The sequence below is a fragment of the Diaporthe amygdali genome (genome assembly GCF_026229845.1).
Source record: "Diaporthe amygdali strain CAA958 chromosome Unknown NODE_31_length_594919_cov_65_084759, whole genome shotgun sequence".
Classification (NCBI taxonomy): Eukaryota; Fungi; Ascomycota; class Sordariomycetes; order Diaporthales; family Diaporthaceae; genus Diaporthe; species Diaporthe amygdali.
In genome coordinates, this window is record NW_026517051.1 from 378,778 (window position 1) to 399,528 (window position 20,751).

The 20,751-nt window shown below is 49.8% G+C and overlaps 10 protein-coding genes across 10 annotated transcripts; 6 read left to right on the forward strand and 4 right to left on the reverse strand.

Annotated features, from left to right (window-relative positions):
• Positions 1-849: 849 nt before the first annotated feature.
• J7T55_000365 (uncharacterized protein) lies at positions 850-1,182 on the forward strand (the record flags this gene model as incomplete). Its single annotated transcript, XM_053132477.1, has 2 exons — positions 850-868; positions 986-1,182. 2 exons carry the CDS (start codon positions 850-852, stop codon positions 1,180-1,182), a joined length of 216 nt encoding a protein of 71 aa, XP_052989603.1.
• A 23-nt stretch (positions 1,183-1,205) lies between these two features.
• On the forward strand, positions 1,206-1,739 carry J7T55_000366 (mynd zinc finger; the record flags this gene model as incomplete). Its single annotated transcript, XM_053132478.1, has 3 exons — positions 1,206-1,407; positions 1,495-1,589; positions 1,659-1,739. The coding sequence occupies 3 exons, from the start codon at positions 1,206-1,208 to the stop codon at positions 1,737-1,739; spliced, it is 378 nt and encodes a 125-aa protein (XP_052989604.1).
• A 384-nt stretch (positions 1,740-2,123) lies between these two features.
• On the reverse strand, positions 2,124-3,308 carry J7T55_000367 (uncharacterized protein; the record flags this gene model as incomplete). The annotated part of the gene is made up of 2 exons (XM_053132479.1): positions 2,124-3,163; positions 3,215-3,308. The coding sequence occupies 2 exons, from the start codon at positions 3,306-3,308 to the stop codon at positions 2,124-2,126; spliced, it is 1,134 nt and encodes a 377-aa protein (XP_052989605.1).
• Positions 3,309-3,773: 465 nt separating this feature from the next.
• Positions 3,774-4,795, forward strand: J7T55_000368 (short-chain dehydrogenase/reductase; the record flags this gene model as incomplete). The annotated part of the gene is made up of 2 exons (XM_053132480.1): positions 3,774-4,485; positions 4,572-4,795. The coding sequence occupies 2 exons, from the start codon at positions 3,774-3,776 to the stop codon at positions 4,793-4,795; spliced, it is 936 nt and encodes a 311-aa protein (XP_052989606.1).
• A 1,019-nt stretch (positions 4,796-5,814) lies between these two features.
• On the forward strand, positions 5,815-7,669 carry J7T55_000369 (NAD(P)/FAD-dependent oxidoreductase family protein; the record flags this gene model as incomplete). Its single annotated transcript, XM_053132481.1, has 5 exons — positions 5,815-6,071; positions 6,144-6,454; positions 6,511-6,664; positions 6,741-6,998; positions 7,117-7,669. 5 exons carry the CDS (start codon positions 5,815-5,817, stop codon positions 7,667-7,669), a joined length of 1,533 nt encoding a protein of 510 aa, XP_052989607.1.
• Positions 7,670-9,586: 1,917 nt separating this feature from the next.
• Positions 9,587-10,875, forward strand: J7T55_000370 (uncharacterized protein; the record flags this gene model as incomplete). Its single annotated transcript, XM_053132482.1, has 3 exons — positions 9,587-9,812; positions 9,902-10,352; positions 10,482-10,875. 3 exons carry the CDS (start codon positions 9,587-9,589, stop codon positions 10,873-10,875), a joined length of 1,071 nt encoding a protein of 356 aa, XP_052989608.1.
• Positions 10,876-11,500: 625 nt separating this feature from the next.
• On the reverse strand, positions 11,501-12,897 carry J7T55_000371 (uncharacterized protein; the record flags this gene model as incomplete). Its single annotated transcript, XM_053132483.1, has 4 exons — positions 11,501-11,696; positions 11,849-12,192; positions 12,474-12,748; positions 12,825-12,897. 4 exons carry the CDS (start codon positions 12,895-12,897, stop codon positions 11,501-11,503), a joined length of 888 nt encoding a protein of 295 aa, XP_052989609.1.
• A 418-nt stretch (positions 12,898-13,315) lies between these two features.
• J7T55_000372 (uncharacterized protein) lies at positions 13,316-13,645 on the reverse strand (the record flags this gene model as incomplete). Its single annotated transcript, XM_053132484.1, has 1 exon — positions 13,316-13,645. The coding sequence occupies one exon, from the start codon at positions 13,643-13,645 to the stop codon at positions 13,316-13,318; it is 330 nt and encodes a 109-aa protein (XP_052989610.1).
• Positions 13,646-15,666: 2,021 nt separating this feature from the next.
• Positions 15,667-17,610, reverse strand: J7T55_000373 (uncharacterized protein; the record flags this gene model as incomplete). The annotated part of the gene is made up of 6 exons (XM_053132485.1): positions 15,667-15,773; positions 15,830-16,350; positions 16,423-16,756; positions 16,848-17,070; positions 17,140-17,441; positions 17,532-17,610. The coding sequence occupies 6 exons, from the start codon at positions 17,608-17,610 to the stop codon at positions 15,667-15,669; spliced, it is 1,566 nt and encodes a 521-aa protein (XP_052989611.1).
• Positions 17,611-18,690: 1,080 nt separating this feature from the next.
• Positions 18,691-20,214, forward strand: J7T55_000374 (monoamine oxidase n; the record flags this gene model as incomplete). The annotated part of the gene is made up of 1 exon (XM_053132487.1): positions 18,691-20,214. One exon carries the CDS (start codon positions 18,691-18,693, stop codon positions 20,212-20,214), a length of 1,524 nt encoding a protein of 507 aa, XP_052989612.1.
• Positions 20,215-20,751: the final 537 nt, after the last annotated feature.

Below are 20,751 nucleotides of genomic sequence, written 5' to 3' on the forward strand. Positions count from 1 at the left end.
ATGTAACCCAGCTTCACGGCTTTACTATATCGGGGCATATCTTTCAATCCAGCCCCCATTCGATGAAGAGGGCTACACAAGAACGACCGCAAAGCTGCACAGCTGTGGACAAGATGGTGTAACACCAACAGGATAGGGCCTGATGTGTCATGGAGAAGTAGCTGAAGGCTTGATGCATGTGGCCGAAGGAACCCTTCTTCGTTGGCATTTGACTTATATGGAGGTCTTGACCGTTCTTCATATTGCTGGTTTCCCCTCCCCTATTCTTCCTCAATTTTCTTTCGCTCACGGTCCCTGACACTGTGTTTACGAAAGCGTTGGCAGAGATGTCATCGCTGTTGGTCAGAGCCTGGAATTTCGCGTCGAATATGACGGTAGGTGTTGTGAAAATGCTGTTCTGTGTCTGCAAATGGGAGCAGACTTCGAGGCGAAAAGGTCGTTTGTGGGCGGAAGAGAACAAAGAACGAGGTATTCTAGATAATTAGCTTGGATTGTTTCGGCTGTCTGCATTTCCTGCAGAAATCCAGAAGCCCCATGAAGCAAACGGAGTCTTCCGACGTCACAAATCAAATACTGATGAACGTGACTGCAAAAAGCGTGAGCGTCGTTTCCAGAGCTTTCCCAGCTGATCAAGGCAGGGCCGTGATTTTTCTTCGTGCCTCCTTCCAATCCTAGTTCCTGCTACCAAGATACACGTTTTGATTGTGGCCTGCACAGTCTCTCAGCGTTTGACCTCTGCCAAATCTTCACAAGCCACGATCAGCCTGTCCTCTTGTCTTCTTCGCAATCAAAGCACCTCAGCAACCCAGATTACAAACAGGTTGACTCCGCAGTAATCACCATAGCATCATGAGCCGTTGGGGAATGTGTGAGTATCTTCTATTCGCCTCCAACCCTTTCAAGCGATGTGCCGTGTGTGGCGTCTGCACGGCCCCAGGTTGTTTGTGCAGGCAATGATGGATTCAAGCTGACCAGTCCATCATAGGCCTTTTCCAAGGCGACCAAGACCAAGACATCCGCGGCGAAATCGAAGATGCCATGGGCCTCGTCAAGCCTGATGACGAAGACTACGACCCTGACAAGGAGCTGCAGTCCACAGCCTTCTGCAAGAAATGGACGCCGGCCTCTGTGACAAGCTCTTCAGAGACTTTCGTGCTAAGGGAAAGGGTATTCTTTCCTTGATCGGCCTTTTCCCAGACGGCAAAATGTACACCGTCCGCCTCGCCGCCATGTTAATGCAAAGCGGAGCTAAGATCAGCGACGACAACATGCAGCACCTGCGCGAGATTGTTCCGCAGATACATTCCAGCCCGGGGTATGCATCCCCTCTCAACGATGATGGCTTTCGCGATCCTGGAAAAGTCCAGTTCCTCGCGGCTTTGGAGCACTATAAGCCAGGCACGCCACGTACCTTTCAATAGATGAGGTCAGTCAAGTACATGACAGTCTTATTTTCGAAGATGGAGCATGCGCATGATTCACTGACATCACCAGCGCCTAGCTGCTACAAGTGTGGCAAGATCCAGGCCGACATAGGTAAGAAGCTTTCCGTCTGCTCCAGATGCAAGGTGGCTTCGTACTGCGACCATGTAGGTTGTCACTCTGCGGGCCTGAGCCTCCCTGATGAACACGACACATTTCTAACAAAAGGCATACAGGACTGCCAGAAGGCTCATTGGAGCGCTCACAAGCCTTCATGCTTCTACCACCGAAACCCTCCTATGATGCTCAACGTCTAGACGGTAGGAGTCACTGAGACAGGAAAGGAAGACGGTTGCGAATGGCCTGGAAATATACAAGGGTGACTCAACTGCACCACATTATTGCTGTGAAAAGAAGAAAGACATGAGCAACTGATTTCTTCAGTGGCAATAGTTGCTCAAATATCCCAATGGATCTTTCATTGTTGTTCGATGGTCATGTCGTCTGCCGTGGGCGGCATGTCACCTATTCCTTCGTCTTGAGCCGTCAAATCATGCTGAGCACTTGGTCCGCGGGCCGTTACAACGATGTTGACCATCACTCGGCACGTTTTGTTGCAAAGCGGAATTCGATAAATGACATGCGGCCAGACTGGTCTCCGAGAGCAAGAGCATGCTCATCATTCACTCATCGTCCGCTTCTCAAATCTCTTCTCCCCGGAAACGCCTCCACCACCGGCTCAGGGATCCCATTTCTCCCTGCTCTCCTCCCGTCAACATCCACCACTTTCGCAAGAACCATGGTTGTGCCTCCCATGACCTCTTCTCCCATGGTGTTGGTCCCCAGCAACAAATCGCTTCGCCTGTGTCGATGTCTCGGATGAAATCTTTTTCTTCAAATACTTTAGGCCGCATTGCTCGAAGAGCTAGCATCTTCTCGCGGAACTCCGGAAATGGGAAGATATCAATGTACAGAAGATGAGGGTATTGCAACTGAGTTGTAGTCGGAGCAAGATCCGGTGCTACCTTCGTCATCGCCGGAATGTTCTCTTTCCAATTGACTCGTATCCCCACTTGCGGTTGCGGTTGTGGTAATGTGGGACACCAAAGGGATTCCAGGTGACAGCCGTAGGTTGTCACCCAATCACGCGTATACCCCAGCGTCGTCGCATTCTCCATGAAAGAGTTGAGAAGCGAATAACGATGCACTCGAATGTATGTATCTCTTGGGATCGATGGAGCCGGCAAAGCATCAATAGAAAATGAAGACGAGGATTGGATGGTTGCTGAAGGCCTCTCTAAACTGGAAGATTGCATGGATTCCAGGATTTCCTGGGTATCTGCAACCTGTTCACTCAGAGGAGGATATGCGCTCTCTATTATTGTTTGACCATCCCCGCCTCTTCTCCCCTCCAGCATACTTTCACTAGATAAGCATGTATCATTGAGCTGGAATATGTCGGATCCGCTCAAAGGGATGTTCATAGTCCAGTTTGGATCCACCCTTATATCTTGAATGGCGGATGCGGACTCTACCCCGTTCGATTCTGCTGAGTGAGCAGCTCCACCTGGAATGTTCACTAGAATCTGTTCTTCCATCAAATCGAGCGCTCCACTCGAATTGGGTAGCCAGGCGGCCTCGAGAAGGTCCGACGACATCGGTATTGGATGGCTTGGTCCATTGGTTTGACTTGCAGACGCAAGACTCGACAGCTCTGCCAACCGGCGTTTCTGCTTCTCACCTGTAGATCATCTCAGTATTTCATTCGACTCTAACATGCCCCATGGCTTACGGTATCTTTTCTGTGCCGCTCTACTTTGTTGCCGTCGAGCTTCCGTCATCGGCCGTTTCTTCTTCGGCTGGACAATTTTACAGAAAGCGTCCATGGTGAGTTGAGGTTGTATATTCAACGATGCAAAACGAAGAACCAACTCATAGTTATCAGCCAAAATGTGGCTTACGTTATTCATGCAGATTGGCGCTTCGTCATCTTATCCCATTGGCCTTGATTGATAATCATCCAACAATCGGGGCTCAGCCATCGTATCTTATTGGTCTAGATTGGTTCCCATATGCAGCTCATCCATTTTGAAATCTCGTCAGCCAGACTCAAAATCTCGCTCTCGCTCTCCACCCAGAGCATGATCCACGTGCTGTCGCAAGCCAATTGAAGAAGATATCGAAATGGGCGGGCGCAATCCAGTAGAACCGGATCATGGAAGGCATGGTAGAAGCAGAGACATCCATTGCATCTATTGAGAAGTATAAAACGCTGAATTCAGTATACGCATCGAAGTGCATCATCCTCGATTCGTCCCACACAGATTAAACGTCCTCGTCCATGCACAAAAATGGCTTCTACGACCAAGACTTTTCACCACGCGCCTTATCCCGCAATATCAGCCGAGAATCCCTCTAACAGTCAGGCGGGGAAAACTGTTCTCATCACTGGGAGCGCCTCGGGCGTTGGCTATGAAATCGCTAATAAGTTCGCCCAAGCCGACGCGTCTCGTATCATCATCTCTGGTCGCAATTCGAAAACAGTGAATAAAGCGGCTACAGATCTAACAAAGGAAGCCAAATCCAGTGAAATTCTCACTCGAGTGTTCAGCATCAGCGAAGAAGCCAGCATCGACCAGCTGTGGGAGTCTTTCTCCAATGAGGGCATCCTCATTGATGTTCTCATACTCAATGCCGCTGACACGTCTGGTGGGCCAGTCAATCCATTGCTGAAAGCATGGCCTCAGTTCCGAGCCATGTTCAATACCAACGTCTTCGGCAATGTCCTTATGACGGCGAGGTTCCTCGATTCACCGAATTCCGTCAATAGACAGAAAACACTTATCAACCTCACGAGCTGTTTAGCACACAGCAACCCGGCACGGCTCCAAGCCGCCTACTCCGCCAGCAAGGTCGCCTCTTCTTCCTTTTTCCAGCACCTTGCCCAAGAGATACCTGTTGAGCAGTGTCGAATCATCAATCTTCATCCCGGTCTCATACCGAACACGTCTTCCACTGGCAAGGCTCCTCCAGAGCTTATCAAGATGGTCCGATGGGACGAAGGTAAGTGGAGAGCATTTCTCTGACGGTGAAGACTTTCCAAACTACCTATCTATTATCCCCAAAGGATGCTGACCGAATTGAAACAGCCAGTCTTCCTGCTTCAGTTTGCGTTTGGGCATCTACTCCAGCTGCATCTTTCTTGCATGGTCGATTCATTTGGTCCAACTGGGACGTCGAGGAACTTGCGCAGCGCGAAACTAAGTTGCATGAGCCAGGATATCTGAGGATCGGACTTCAAGGTGTCGAATACGTTGACGTCACGAAACTCTTCGACCAGATTCGTGAAAAAGATGCCAGTGGAACTCAATAAGCTACAGATCCATTGTCATGTATGTACTGAGCGGCATCTAGAGTTTCGGGTGTAATCCAACATGAGAGTGATGGCAATGGCTGATGCGAATGCGCTCATCAGAAGTCCTCCTTATATCAGGGAGTAACATGCACCAGATTCAACGAAAACCTGTCTTCAATTTGTTAACCATTGTCGTGTGTTATCTGGGTTTAGTGCGTACAGGGATCTTTTGCTCTTAGTCGGTGAGGCTATTCGGAGTGAAAAGAGTGGGTCCCGGCGACTGTTTCTACCTTTTGACTAGGCGATCAATTTTAGCTTCAAGCCTTGAACGATTAAGCCTTCCTGTCTCAAAATACTAAATGGAAATTTGAAAATGATATATGCTTAAAACCACTGCCGAGCAGGACTAGAATCATGCGCCATGCATCATGGGATGACCAAAGGTAGGAATAATATATGCAGCGGACAATACAACTTGGCCCCACTCTTGGACTTGTTGAACAAAATCGAGTTCAGCGGGAAAACAGACATCGCAATTGCGTGGGCATGGCCTGGTTGTCGGTCGGTTTCGGGGTCCAGTTGGGAGCCGAGCTGTCGTATGAAGTAGACCCACATCTGTGCCGGGCCCTTTTGCGACACTTTCACATGTATTCCAAACGTTGCATGCCATGATACACCTCTTTATTGGCAGATTTGAACCCACAAGGTAGCAGTTTGCCTGGTTGGCCAGCCGGGGTGACTTTCGGTGGGGACGTTGGGAGTTGGCGTTCCACTGCAACAGTGAAATCTTGGCGTGGAATTCAGATCTTCATATCCTGGGCGAACGCAAAGGCAGCTATTTAATGGTGCCATATGCCACGTTTTGTATCGCGACTTTACTGCCTCAATCAATAGTCTTCTTCTTCAGCCGTCTCAAATATCCAATCGTCTCTAAGACAATTCTTCACGTCACACTTAAATTAACCTCAGCACACTGCAATAGTCCTCTCCCATCGCTCAACCTTCTCTAGCAACTACGCACCATTTGAGCTCGAACCATGGCGACAGAAAAGCGCAAGACCACGGTCATTATCGTCGGGAGCGGCCTCACCGGTCTGACTCTTGCACTGATGTTGCAACAACTCGGCGTCGATTATCTCCTCCTCGAAGCCTACGACAGCTGTACTCCCAATGTGGGAGCCAGCATTGCTATCCAGCCTCAAGGGCTTCGCATCTTCCACCAGCTGGGCATTCTCGAAGACGTTGAGGCCATCTACCAACCTCTTGTTCAAGCCATAAGTGTAGACGGAGACACGTGAGTACAGATCTAGACTGTGTTGCTTCTCTGGTTGAATTAAAAGGACTGACAATGGAATAACAATTCCAGGGGCAAATTGCACCTCATTGAAACGACAGAAATCTTGAAAGAGCGGCACGGTTATGAAATCGGTTACTTCAACCGTTACGATTTACTCTGTGTCCTGCATAAGCATATACGCGAGAAAGAGCGCCTTCTTGTCAACCAAAAGATTATTCGTGTTGATGCCTTAGAAGATAAAGCCATCGCATATACTTCGACTGGAGATGTGTTCGAGGCGCAGGTGGTCATTGGCGCCGACGGCGTGCGGTCCACAGTCCGTAACGAGATGTGGAGGAATGCCGAGGTGGCGGGTGCTGTTCCTGAGGAGGACAAGAAAGGTCAGTGAAAGGAGGCTGAGTTCACCTCATCACCAGTCACTCCTTTACCTATACAGTATGCTCATCCGTATCGACAGAGATTATCTGTGACTGGGCCACCTGCTTTGGTGTGTCCGATTACGGCGCTTCACTACCCCGCGGTCAAGTTGGCAGTGTTGCAGGTGACGGATATAACGCGGGATGGATGGTTGGCAAAGATGGACGTTGTTTGTGAGTTTGCTACTCGACTTTTAGTGGGCCCGTCAAGTGTTTCTCTGTACCCCGGTTAACCTTCGAGTCATTGTAGCTCCTTCTGGTTTTTCAAGCTCCCCGAAGAATCCCGCAAGATCACCTACAACACCATACCCCGGTTCACCAAAGAGGACCACGAGAGAGAAATTGCTCGTGGCAAGGAGCTTCTCGCTAAAGTGCCAAGGAAGAATGGACTCCACATAGACTTCGATCAGCTATACGACCAGAGGCACCCGATTAATTCCGGCATCACAGCCTTACCCCATTTTGTGTTGAAGAAGTGGCACTACGGCCGCATCGTGGTTATTGGAGAGTGAGTTCCAATCGTTCTCAATTTTCAGCCCCCGGGGTTCCTCTTATTACATTTGGCTCTTATCTCTCTGTGTGATCAAAGAAGTAATTCATGGTCTCATTCACTTACACTGGCACAGCTCCGCACACAAATTCAACCCGCTCCCCGGCCATGGCGGTATGAACTGCTTAGTTTCAGCAGCTACACTTATCAATTGCCTTCAAGAAAGCCTGGGCGACAAGCTCAAGAGTTCACAAGTCTGGGACATGGCCCCGTTGAATGAGGCATTTACCAAGGTGGCCGAAATGCGGGTCGAGAAGGTAAAATCTGCCGTTGAGTCATCTGAGGATGCCATGAACACGATGGGATGGGGCAGCTGGTACAAGAAGTTCCTATACAAGGTCCTCGTACCGACACTTCCCAACTCTATGCAGGCCAACGACGCCACCACGGTGATCCAAGGCAGCGATGCGCTCCAAGGATGGGATCTCCCCGACGTCCCACACACGGTCTTGTATGCCGACGAGGAGAGGCGGTTGAAGAAAAAGAAGTCTGCTACCCTCTCACCAGCGACGCTGCTGTTGACCGCTACTGCTACAGCCGTAGGGGGAATTGTGGCGATGAGAACTATGCAGAAGCACCCTGAGTTGCTGGTAAACGGTTGGAGAACTTTGCAATCTGTAGCTGTGTGATCTCTAAGGGAGTGATTTCTTGGGACACACGGTGAGATTGTTGAAGGTAAGTCCCTGTGGGGAGCACCTTTCCGAATGCTCAGGGTAGGCGGGTTGGAACTGGTCTATGGTCAGGCTTTTCCAAAGCCAATGAAAGTAGATAGCGCTGGTTTATATCATTGTAATAAATCTACATAGTGTAAAGATATTTATGTAATTGTGAATTATTCCAAAACAGTTGATTCCTTTTAAGATTCTTACAGAAATCATAGTCGATATACTGTTAGCAATTTACTGATTTAATGTTAAGTACTTAATATATGATTTGTTGTGAGTCTGCTCAAGCGTCTGCTCTTCCTCCGTTGTCTCATTGATTTCTGGTTCAAACTCACCATCGCCACTGTTCTCCAGCCGCTCGACCGGACGCCTCACGACCACCATTTACCTCCGTATTGCCATCGCAAAAACTCTGAAACGATGTGATCCTCACCCAGTCGCTCTCGAGATCCATACTTCAACTATCTGTTACTGTGGATTTGGTAGCGATGGCGATACGTAGGTAGGTTGGCCCGCCAGCTGCCTGCCAGCTGGCGACGGCCCGGCGCCTGCGTAGCCCAATAGACCTTCTGCGCAGCACGCCACACGTAGTTAGAAACACCATAGACCAACAACCAAGAATCACCAACCAAATCGCTAGCGAATACCGTGCGTACACACAACGAAGCCCTACCAACAATTACCCTGTCTACCGGCGACCAGTCAACGGAAATATAGGATTGTGGGTTTAGGGGGCACAGCATCTTGCACGCCCAATTTACACCTTCTGGTTAGGCTTCAGCCGCCGGCAAAGAATGAGCCTGAGACAATGTTTACTATGCTGTATTGCAGGAACATTCCTAGAGACAAATTTCCAACCATCAATTGTTGAGTATCCCGGTACGATTGAGGTCGGTAATTGATTCACAAAGGCTTGTGGACCGCTTCTTGGTTAGACAGAAAACGTCGTAGAACAGTCTCTGCGCTAAACGAGCTTTGCCTAATCTCTAAGTCACAAGCGGTAGAGCTCCGTCATTAACTTCATAGTATGAGTGACGCATTGTGGAGAGCTGACAGCGTTGAATCTGTCCGGCAGTATTTGACCCGCCGCTCACAGTTCGATTCGTACTGTCCGTGGAGGTCATATTGCAACATTGAGTTTGGAGGTTATCCATGATTGAGACGTGCTTCAACAAAGGAATCTGCCATTACACTCCAACCTAAGGGGTGTTCTCCTAAGGACTTTATCGACCTTGAAATCAACGAGATGGGGTTGCATGCGTCTATAGAAGGATGACCAACCACATTGCTTCTCATTCTGGCGCGCGTGTAACCTGGGGACGTAGCACAGGAAGCGGCCTGGGTACCACACACTAGGCTCCGAGGCTGAGTTGAATCCGAGGTCTTCACCGGTTTGCTCAATGCGGAGAAAGCCATGTGGATCGCGACTGGAAGTCCAGTGCTGGGCCAGAAGGTGCTGGGGTGCAAAAGCGGTTCCGAGACTGCAATCCCTCTTCGCCCCCAGGCGCTTGTCAGCCTGAAAATAGAGCACACTGTTACGCGAAATGTGTGTGAGGGGGTTCGCGCTTTTGACAGCTGTCATGCCGCTCGGAGGAGAAGACTATGCCTGTTCTGTCAAATTGGCTAAAGTAAAAATAAGCAACCAGCGTCTGTGTGGGGGCTAATAGGATCCCGGGGAGGGGGCTCCGAAGACTGCATCAGCGTGGCCAACCCATAATAAAAGCCTCACAGCCCTTCTCCATCCATGCCAAATCTCACCTAGCCACGTCTGGAACAAGAAACAAAAGTCAAGACACTGAAGACGCAACCCTAAGCCGCTACACATTGAAACAGGAGTGGAACAAGTCTTTAAATATAGTGGGACAAGTCACGGAAGCCATAATGTCCACCAAAGGAGGACTCGACTCCTACTTACCGGAGTATCTGGCAGAAGACGACAGCCAGAGTCTCATTGACGCCAGTGTCGCTGTCATAGTCGTTATAACGATAGTATATGCCATGTTCTTGATTTCTCGGCTGTTCTGTGCGGAGCACAACCACTGGGAATTCCGGGTTTTGTATCCCTTTTCGTACCTTCTCTGTCTGGGACTTTGCATCAATGGTATCTGTGAGTCTACTGAGGCTGTTATATCCGTCCTTTGTGAATTTCTCACAGATTTATTGGTGCTGACTCCAGCTCTCAAGTGTTTGTTAAAGTCGCAGGCGCGGGCCGACATCTGGCCTATTGGTTGATCCATGATCCATCGGTTATCGTACCATTTCTCAAGATCCAGACAGCAGGCGAGTTTATATACATGGCCGGTGTGACCTTTCCCAAGGTGGCGATCTTGATCCTGTATCTCAGAGTCTTTGTCGAGCGCAAGGTCCGCATCATCACCTGGATCGTGATCGGGGTGGTTCTGGCAAACTGGATTGCCGTTGGTATCATCGCCGCCTTGGTGACCTGCCAGCCGTTTGCTTTCAAATGGGATAAGACAATCCCAGGCGGCCACTGTGCAAACCTGATGGCCGCCTATAAGTACGTCAGTATTCCCAACATCCTGACTGATCTGGCCGTTGCAATTCTGCCTTTGTCCACCCTCTATCATTTGCAGATGAGCAGAACCCGGAAGATCGGAATCTGCTTGACATTCATGGCGGGAAGTCTGTAAGTGACTAGATCTTATATTCAGACAAGGACACACCCTCTTTCCCGAGACAGGCAGAGTTCAATCCCCCCCCTCCCTCCTCCCCCGTACCTGGATCGTCATAGGCTGATTGACATTTCTCTATGAAGGGGTATAATCACCTCTGTGATCCGTTTCGTTGGATTTTATGAGTCGAATCTGGAATCAGACCTGTGGTTACTTGGGGTCAAGACTACGATATATACCATGATTGAGCCCTCTGCTTATTTCATTTGCTCGTGCTTGCCAGGGATGAGCCCCTTGGTACGGGAGGTGTACAAAAGGTCACAGCTGAGCCGTCTCGTCAGCAGCGGTCATACCTCCGGTGGTTCGGCTGCCAAGCGCCTGCATGAGTATCCCCTGGGGAGTTACAAGGGTAGCAACCACACATCAGTTTCTGCTGCACAATGCCGGAGTATTCCGGGTTATGACGAGAGCACAGGCGGCTTCATCAGACTGGAGGAAACGGTTCGTGTAGATTATTCGCCTGGGCGTGTTGCGTGATTGCAAGTCCGGGTGATGGGGTGGGCAACCCTGGGATGTTGTTGCAGGGCTCAGGTAAGCAGGGTTCTGGTCAGAGGGCTTTCAAACAGGGAGCTCGCCGATTGACAGAGCGATACAGACAAATGAATAGCTCGGGGTCGGTTTTACCTCTTAGCTAGGAGATGTGGGTCCTTCCTTGCGCCAAATAGGCAAATCCACAATCCTCAACTCCGTGTGTAGAAGCCAAAGCCAGACGTAGCCTGAGCCCTCAAGCGTCTACTGTCCCTGTTCCGTCCCCAAGCCCTCCATTCAGTCCCTCCTAACACAACCCTTAAAGTCATCTTCCAGACCATGATGTTCCCTATTCCGTCCGTCCAGACTGCGTATACCAAGAGACATGTGAGTTCTAAGAGTTGCTCGCAAATTAATTATAGCATTACACAAATCCCAATGATTCAAATACATCTTGCGAGCGTGGAATCTGCGTCCTGCGATTCAGATTGCCAGATAAATGATGGCTTTAATATTCCCGGCTGAGCAATAATAGATATTGTTAGCCTTTGAGAGCGTAAGGCTCGTTTCTTCATCATGCGAGGCATGCTTGGTATAAAGCCCGGCTCTCGGTACTCGGCCCTGATGATTCGAATCAAACTAGCCACGGCCGGAGCTCTTCTTCCGTCCAGTCCCAAAGCTTTGCCGCTAATTCTTTATCCAAGCACCATGACGTGTAGGATTTAGTTGGTATACCCACGGGCTCATAGAACTCCCCCGGAATAGCCTTCTCCTTGGGCACACCGACAGCCCAGACCTGATTCCAGTGGCCTTGATCATCGTCAAGGAACCTGTTAATATTCCCGAGGTGTACAATCAGCTTGTCCAACAACCTGGGGGCTTGATATTAGTAACTTGGCTGAAAGAATCAATATTTCTCGGTATGCGATAAAATCAAATTCCACCCTCAACCAAGAAGCTACTTGGTAAAATGTTCACTCACCCGAGGCTTGTGACTAGGCCAGTGTTGCTAGGCCCTGGATCAGCGATTAGGGTAAGGATTTCAGGATATCGCCGGGCGAGCTCCTTCCCGTAAATCAGATTTGCCAATTTGCTCTGGGCATAACGCTGCCATTTCGCCATGAGCCAATATTCCTGTGTAGTTTTGAGGTCACTGAAGACGATGCCACCTTGCGGAGCCAGGACGAGAGCAAGGCTCGAAACAGGAATAATGCGAGCCTCACCGTAGAGCTTGGCGGTGTTTTGAAGCAGCGAGAGGAGCTTTCGAATCAGAAGGGCGTGAGCAAGGTGGTTGATGCCGAAATGCAGCTCAAAGCCGTCGGCCGTCTTCAGTGCGGAATCTTGATTAGTAAAAGAGCCAGGAAAAGTTTAGAATACTTGGCAGACGCAAAGATTTTGATGCTGCGATAGCGTCTAATTTGCGCTCAGGATCAGATGCGCGTCGCGCTCTACGCGTCACAACAAAACTCATATCTTGGGTCCAGGTAGCTGCCTCCATTCTCCATTTCGCCTGATACTCAAGTCCATCCATGATGACATCGTCGTATATATAGTCTCGTGCGACAAAACCAGAATGGGAGCAAGACAATAGTTGAGGACTAGCTTACGAGACCTGGTGGCTGGGCCATGATGCCGGCATTCGCCATGAGCACGTCGAGGCGGGATTCCTGTGACAGAATCTTGTCGGCAGCTTCTTTAACAGAGACAAGGTTGGCATGGTCGCAGCGAAGCCACTCCAAAATCACACCACTGCCATTCTCAGTGGATTTGATTTGCGCAATGGTCTTCTGAGCGGCGGCTTCGTTACGGCCGGTGATGTAAATTTTAGTAGGGTTACGGCTCGCCAACATCTTAGCCGCAGCTGCGCCGAGACCATTCGTACCTGTAGATGAGAAACTTTGAGTCGCGGTCCAGCTGTATTATGATGAAGGAGACGATTAGAAATCCGGAGATCATACCACCAGTAATCAGCAGTATCTTGCCGGTCAGCTTAGGTACGTCCCGCTCGAGGTTGAAATCAAGCTTCACCATTCTGATCTCTCTTGTGGGAAAATCGATAAAACGCCGGGCAACGTTGCACAAAGTGTCCAGAATGCTACGAGCAGTAGTTACGAGGAATGGAAGAGACGCAATTGAAGCACATCTGACGTTGGATGAGGCGTGGGGTAATTCATGTATGTGCCACTTTCTTGCATAACGTAACTTCTAGGTTGCTGACATAAGAGATAGTCTATGTTCCCGCTTGATGTGTTGGACATCAGGCTTCCAAGAGCTTAGTCGTCTGTTGGCTCATAACACATTTCCCTCTAGCCTTAATAGCTTATTCTGCCTCGCGGCGCGAATGACCTAGCCCGTATGACTGAACTGTGTTAACAAATAAGTCATCCCTCTCGTCACCCATGAGTTGTACTGTGCATATCTCGTGCGTACTTATAGATACAGCTTGTTTCTAGCCGGCCAAACCAGCAGCGTTTGCAACGAATCCGAAGTCCTTCAAGCAATCAAAGTTGGCTGCGCTATAGCCATGGCTAGATTGGCCTGCAGCGCAGTTGTTGTTGGTGTAGAACGTCAAAGTGCCGGCAGGCGAACCCGAGTCGTCCGTGATTTTCGCTGAGGACCATCCAGGTGAAAACCATGTCATGCAGCTGCCAGAATTGACATTAGCTGTACCAATCTCGTTGGCACAATTGCCATCCGAGTAGAGGGTCATGACCACATCTGCCTTAGCTCCAGAAATAGCTAAGAATGGTATAACGACGGAGAGAATTTGGGAGTACATCTTGACAAGATTTCTTGTGTGGTTTACAAAGATTTAATAAATTGCAACGATCTTGGTGTGAAGATTTGACTCAGTCCAAGTGGAAGACTGCCTCTATATATACTTGAATGTGACAGCTGAGAGGACTGGATTAGTTAACTGTATTATAAGGCTTGGATAAATTAATACAACAGTGGATCACTTCAAGGCAACCACATCGTTCTCCGAATTCTGCTCAATATTGTACTTAACTACGCTGATCAGTACGATATTCGGCGCTCACTCCTAAGCTGACACAAGGCGTACACATCCTTCTTTGCATCCTTGACAGTCTTTGCAACCAACCATCTAATAACTCTTTTCCAAATTCTTCTTAACATCGCACTTGGTTACGCTGATCAGTACGATATTCGGCATCCACTCGTGCTGACACAAGACATCAACAGCTGGTTCGGGGTGTAAGCTGTGCTGTTAGTTGACTCCTATGATTTACCGAACCATTGGCACGACCAGCACGAAGGCTACCGAAGGAGGCTCGGCATGGAGAAACGGGTCGATGACAGTCAGGAAAAATATATTCCATTTCAGAAAGTGGGATCGTTGGGAGAAGGACGAACGAGGCATTCTTGGAATGACTGAGAGGGTACATTTGTCAGGCTAAGCGTCGAAGTTGGAGCCTAAGTGAAGAGAAATGCTACTGCACGCTTGAGAATTGGCGATCTAGGTCCAATATCATGTAGGAGGATCTGCGGGAGACATAAGCAACATGAATCGAGTCTCTACAATTCAACGCGTTATGAGCCCGGAACTCTCGGCTCCCCACCTGTTCTAGAGGACGTGGATGACAAGGATCTACATCCGGGAACCAGACTGAGCCTGAAATCCTCCACTTTCACAGCCTTCACAAAGGCTTGCCTGAATGTAGAGATTGGTAGGCCGTCTCTAGTGGGGTATGGGTGGGACTGCAAGCAGGAGGCACGCTGAGGCTGAGTGAGGGAATCCCGGTGTGCAATGTGAGACCTCTTGAGCGCTATTGCACACCTGTGCCAGTATGAGACGATGACTTCCAATCGTAACTTCAGTTATTCTAAGATCGGACTAGAAAACTTGGTCAAGCGCAGTCGTGAATGCTGAGAACGACAAGAAAACCTCTTGTAATAATTAGGTATCTACGAGTAAGCTCGTATGTTCGCTACGCGGTCACAGTATCTCTGAGATCAACAGGTAAAAGCAAAAGGGGGAGCTGTAGGATAAGTAGCCACAGGATGACCTCTTATTGGATAACCTGCTAGAGATTGTTTTCTGTAGGATCAACGCGTATGGGGACGTAAGCCACAGGGGCTCCGCAATGACGTTTTCGCAATCTTGCAAACGTGGCGGTGTTGTTCCAATAGTGTATGTGATTCACTACTTGCACGAGTTGTACCAAGCCCAATGGCATATGCTTCCGCAGTGGAGGACTCTCACATGACTCAGCAGACTGTCTACTCCCAGCCACTCCCAGGCTGCACGGTGACCAGTTCAGCGCCCAAAAGTCTTCTTGGTGCAGCCTCGGCTGATTGGTCAGCGCTGGCGCAGGCTGTAGGATTTTCTGCGAATTATCCCGGTCGCTTGACCTTCATATTAGGATTCTTTTTTTTTTAATAAAAAAAATAATTATTATACTTGGTAAACTATTTTTTGTCTCGGCTCAGTGTGCTCTGCTCCAGCGTGAGGCACTTTGGGGCACCCCCATGGGCGGAAAAGCGTGCACATAAGGTGAATCTAGTCACCTGGTGATGAGTTGATGGCCTCAGCCGCACCGTCGGCAAGATCAAACATTCAAACGTCCTGAAGGACGCACAGCCGGCCCAAGACGTATCAGACCGCGCCTCTTGGTGAATACCCTCCTATCGAATGCCTTCCAAAAATTGATTGCGTGAGCACTCCATGATTGCCAATTCCAAGGCGGCATCTTGTAGCATTTTGATTGCCTCTGGGCGTTACAGTACGTTGAAAGAAGGGTCTTGATATCATTGCTTTGCTAAGTAATTCTCCATACACTAGTTGATGTGCTCCAGCCTAGGACCTTGATATTTCCTTGTTGCATACCCAAACCAGTTGGCTAGTGAAAGCAGGCCCATCACTCCGATCACAGCGCACGAGTAGTCTGCGAAAATGTCAGCCAAGTAGTCATGAACCGAGATAGAACAGGGGGCTTCTTACTCATATTTCCAACAGTAACCGGCAATACTACCGGGAGGTCGTAGAAGACCAGTGCCAGCAGAGCCATGACAATTGTCAACACATTGGCGACTGGGCCAACCCCGAATCGTAACCTGAAACCGATCTTGGTGAACGGCATCACTTCATTCAGAGTCCCCGTCGCGCGGCGGTACAACATCAGTGCGGCAGGGAACGCGAAACTGAGTTGCTGAAGGATTATACCGGTGCTAACGAGAGCATTGAATGCTGTTGACGAGCCTAAGTATACGCATCCCAATACGAACACGCATGCGCTGTTGGCGATCAGAGACCACACGGGGACGCCCCATTTGGGGTGAATGCGGCTCAAATATGGGGCCAAGACAACGGCGTCATCCCGCGCAAAGGACCATGTAAGCCGCGAAGCAGTTTGGATAGCTCCAGAGATGGCGAAGAGTGTGATGGTGTTGAGGACGACGAGGAAGAAGGTCGCGACGTTTCGACTGGACGTGGCCTGGTACCAGATCTCAAGGGCAGGGAAACTGGTGGGGCAGAATTGTGTTAGCGCGAGGTTCCAATAGTTGAGTATTATTATATAGAAGGAAAAGACTTACGGTGAAGCAAGCACGGCATCGAAATCATGGTAGCTATAACACATTCCGATCGCAAAGACCAGTGCGGTCACGAATCCAATGACCACTGTCGAGACCAGAGCTCGAGGAACAGCCACTGCCGCATTGGTACACTCCTCAGCCAGGTGTATGGCGCCATCGAGGCCGGAGAATATAAAGTTGGGGTTGACGAGACCGGTGAGAAAGACAACACCATCGGAAGACCAGCCGGACGTGTTGACGAACTCCTTCCATACAAAATCGCTGCTTTGTTTCGGGTTGGACTCGGCGAGGCAGGTGATTGTTATTACGAAGAAGGCTATGAGCGAAAGAAAGACTGCAATGATTTGAAAACACAAAGTCAGCAAGACGCACGCGAGCAGAAATAAATCTCAGGTAGTGGGATCTTGAATTGGAAATACACGTACATCCCACGTCCTGCAGCCAAATGGTTCTCTTCAGCAGGAAGATGTTGTACGCAACCATAATGAAGTTCATCGCTTGGAAGATCAAGAAGACATGCCACGTCTCAACGGTATAGTCTGGGTGCCAGAACGAGGCAAGGGCTAGAGCCATGGTTGGAAAGGTGATGATGAATCCAGCTGAGGTTGCGATCCATCCGAACACGTTCACCGCGCCACACCAATAACTCTACACCCGTCGTCAGCGTCGAGGTGAATGTGTGTGTGAATATTTCCATCAGGTTGTGAGGCCACTCACCAGTCCTCGGCTTGCAGATTTGGGAGCAAGTATGCTCGTCCAATGGTACTGTCCGCCTGCTGTAGGATGAACGGACGCTATCTCAGCCATGCTCAGGGCGCATGCTCCCCCCAATATGAAGATGATGATGATGCCATAAATCAGCGTCACCGGCCCTCCAGACGCGATGGAGATGGCCAGTGTGGCCGCTATTCCGGCCCAGCTGTTGCAGATGTTCCATCCTATGGAGATGATGGCTAACAGCCCAAGGTCTCGAGACGGCTGGGTCGGATCTTCGACGGTGCCAAGGGAGTTGGACGTGTCTAATATGATAGTAAACAATGATCAGTACAAGATCTATTCTTGCATGGCGACGGAAAGGTGGTAGAGCGCGGGTGGATATCCTTACGTACTTTTTTCAAGGGCGGCGAGGTCAATTTCCCCGGATTTTGAAAAATCCTCGGCCTTATGTGTCGGGCTTTCTGACGCCATGGTGTTTAATTGTAGAAGTGGATCTGTAGCCGGTAGTCAATTGTGGACTTCAGATGGGCATAGATCGCCTTGGCCTAGAGTGAACTGTCGTTCGAATCTGACGATGTGTAACACCTCGCCATTCTTCGTTCGACTTTATAGAAAATGGCACCACGTTCGTTGTGTTCCGTAATGCCTTTTAGAGAAGATAAGAAGATCAACTTTTAACAGATTGGAAGTCGGCCTCTTCAGAGCGCCAGCAAGTATCTTGTTGTCTTATCTCGCAGCGGGAGGAGTAAAGAAAGGGGAGACAAGGCAGATTCATCTGGTCGGATCGAGCCTTATCCACGAATCCACTACTATCTAGGGTGGAGGTTCAACAGCGGTACCCTGGGAAAGCATAACGTGGCGACCGGTCAAGGCTCTGTCAGTGCTATGCCGGATGCGACTGTGGAGGACACATGATTGGAGATTGAGGTGTCAGGCTAAGTAACTCCAATTTATGTTACCTAAAACGGATAATAAAGTGAGAAAATGGCCCACGAGATCTACCAGCAAATGCCGAGCGACTGCCGTCCTAAGTGTGCACTTGGCGATGTCCAGAAAGGGCCATATTCGAGAGCAAGCCTCTTTCAATGCAAAATTTAAGTAGCGCGCTCCATCCCCCTCTGATAGGACGTCGGCGTGTAAGCCAGCCGCTATCATCGCGCCAAGTTGTGCATATCTCTCCGCCTCTCGGCTGTGGTACATTGCCAAATTAGGGCATAAAAGTGAGACTACCAAACGACTAAGCATCCGGTGCCTCCCGAGCATCGACAAAAGATATCTAAGCCTCACTTTTTGATGCAAGCCGTCACTATATCATCAGATATACTGTATCAGGAATGGAAAGTGAGATTCCTTGCAAGATGCCCCGGTAATATAATAGACATATAAAATCATGCGCCAGAAGTACGGAAGAGCGCGTCCCAGAAGATGGTGGCCATGCCAATCGAATCAACGCAAATTCCCAAGTGCATCTGAAACAAGACAACATTTTAATTGAGAGGATCTAAATCCACGTTAGCAACCAGCCAGCATCTTCTTCAACTCGAAGGACCAATGACCAACCCTTCAGGACACACCAGCCGCGATGGATACCAGTGGACACCAGAGACTGGGCTAAAAGCTGGAGTCCCATGCCTTGGCGTGATACAGCCTCAGTCGACTGTTGTCTCAAAAGACACGGTCTATGATGTCGCAGTCATCGGTGCAGGATACACAGGTCTCACAGCCATCCGTGACTTGACAACAACAGGCCACAGCACACTCCTGATCGAGGCGCGCGACAGAATCGGCGGCCGATCGTGGTCATCAAACATCGATGGCTACCCCTTCGAGATGGGCGGCACGTGGGTGCACTGGACACAGCCTTTCATCTGGCGCGAGCTCTTCCGGTACAACCTTCTGGGTAATCTCGAGGTATCCATGTCGCAGTCAGGCGGCATCAACAAGTGCGCCGTGACCATGTCCAAAGACAAGCCGACAATTTTCCTGTCCCATGAGGAAGAAGACATCATCTCAGAGTCCGGCCTGAAGAAGCTGGTGAACGTGGACGGCAAGCTTGGTCGGACCGTCATCCCCTGGCCACACGACGCGCTGCGCAACAAGGAAGCCGTGGCCATTTACGACAAGATGTCGCTGAAGGACCGCATACAGCAGATCGAGCACGATCTCACACCCCTGGAGAAGAACATGCTCGAGGGGTTCCTGAGCATCACCTGCGGAGGCCAGTGGGAAGACTCGTCCTTCTTCGAGATGCTGCGGTGGTGGGCGCTCGCGAACTGGGACTACCGGGACTTTATCGAGATGGGCCTGACCTACAAGCTCAATTGCGGCCAGAGCGCGTTGCAGAGGTCTTTGTTCGATGAGGCACATGGCACTGGAAGGTTGAGTCACAGCTTTTCGACGCCTGTAGCGAGTGTGCATGACAAGGGCGACTTGGTTGAGGTGACTGGACGGGATGGCACCGTCTTCAAAGCGAGGAGAGTCATTTGCACTGTGCCCCTCAATGTCCTGCACTCGATCCAATTCACTCCTGCACTCCTGCCGCTCAAGACGCAGGCAAGTGTCGAAGGCCATGCAAACCACGTCGTCAAATGCCACGTCGAGGTTGCCAAGCCTGAGCTCAGATCGCTAGGTTCGTTCAACTACCCCCACGGGAAGTTGACGTACACCTTTGGCGATGGTACCACGCCGGCGGGGAACACTCATCTGGTTGCGTTCGGAAGCTCTCTCCCCGGTGTGCACCTTCAGGCAGAGGAGGACATCAATGCAACTCTGGAGGCATGGAAGCAGCTTCTGCCCGGGACAGAGGACAAGGATCTGAAAAGAGTGGTCTTCCACAATTGGCACAACGATGAGTTTGCCAGAGGTGCATGGGAGTGGTTCAAGCCAAACCAAGTCAGCCGCTACCTTGATGCGTTGCGGGAGAAGCAAGGGAACGTTTGGTTTGGAAGTGCAGACTGGGCCATGGGCTGGCGAGGATTCCTGGATGGTGGCATAGAGGATGGCCAAAGAGTTGCGAAGGAAGTTGCTGACAATCTGAAAGCGTCAAGATCACTAAGAGTGACTACTCGTCTGTGAGAGCTTGGTCATCACTGGGAGCTTTCAAGGTGGTTTGTGTTTTATCATCGCCTTCATTCTCATCGCTTCATGGCTGCTGTGAGATTTCAGCACTAGGGGCCGTGCTCAATGTATATACTCGGCGCGTAACAGAACTACAGTTGCGTCACTCTCCAAATTGAGGAGTATCGCAGTTCTTCCAATTCAACTCCATCTGCCCATTTTGGGTAAACTCAATCTCAGAAGACGAAGCCTTGCACCTCTCCTGGGAGTCACTTATGGTTCTTGTCAATGTTGCTTTAGCTTTTCAAACACTGAGGTGAGTATCACACGGACCAAGCTTCTAGTCGACTATGTTCCCTGGTAGCTCAAGGGCCTGTTTTTTTTTTTTTTTTTTTTTTTTTTTTTTTTTTTTTTTTTAAAAAAAAAGACACCCCAAAAACCCGAGGATCAGGCCTCCGCTGGGCTGCTGATCTTGACGACCCCAGCGGATTCTTACTACTCTTATCTCCAGGATACCAGGCTGATAACTGGCCGCCTCCCTCGGTTTTGCATTCA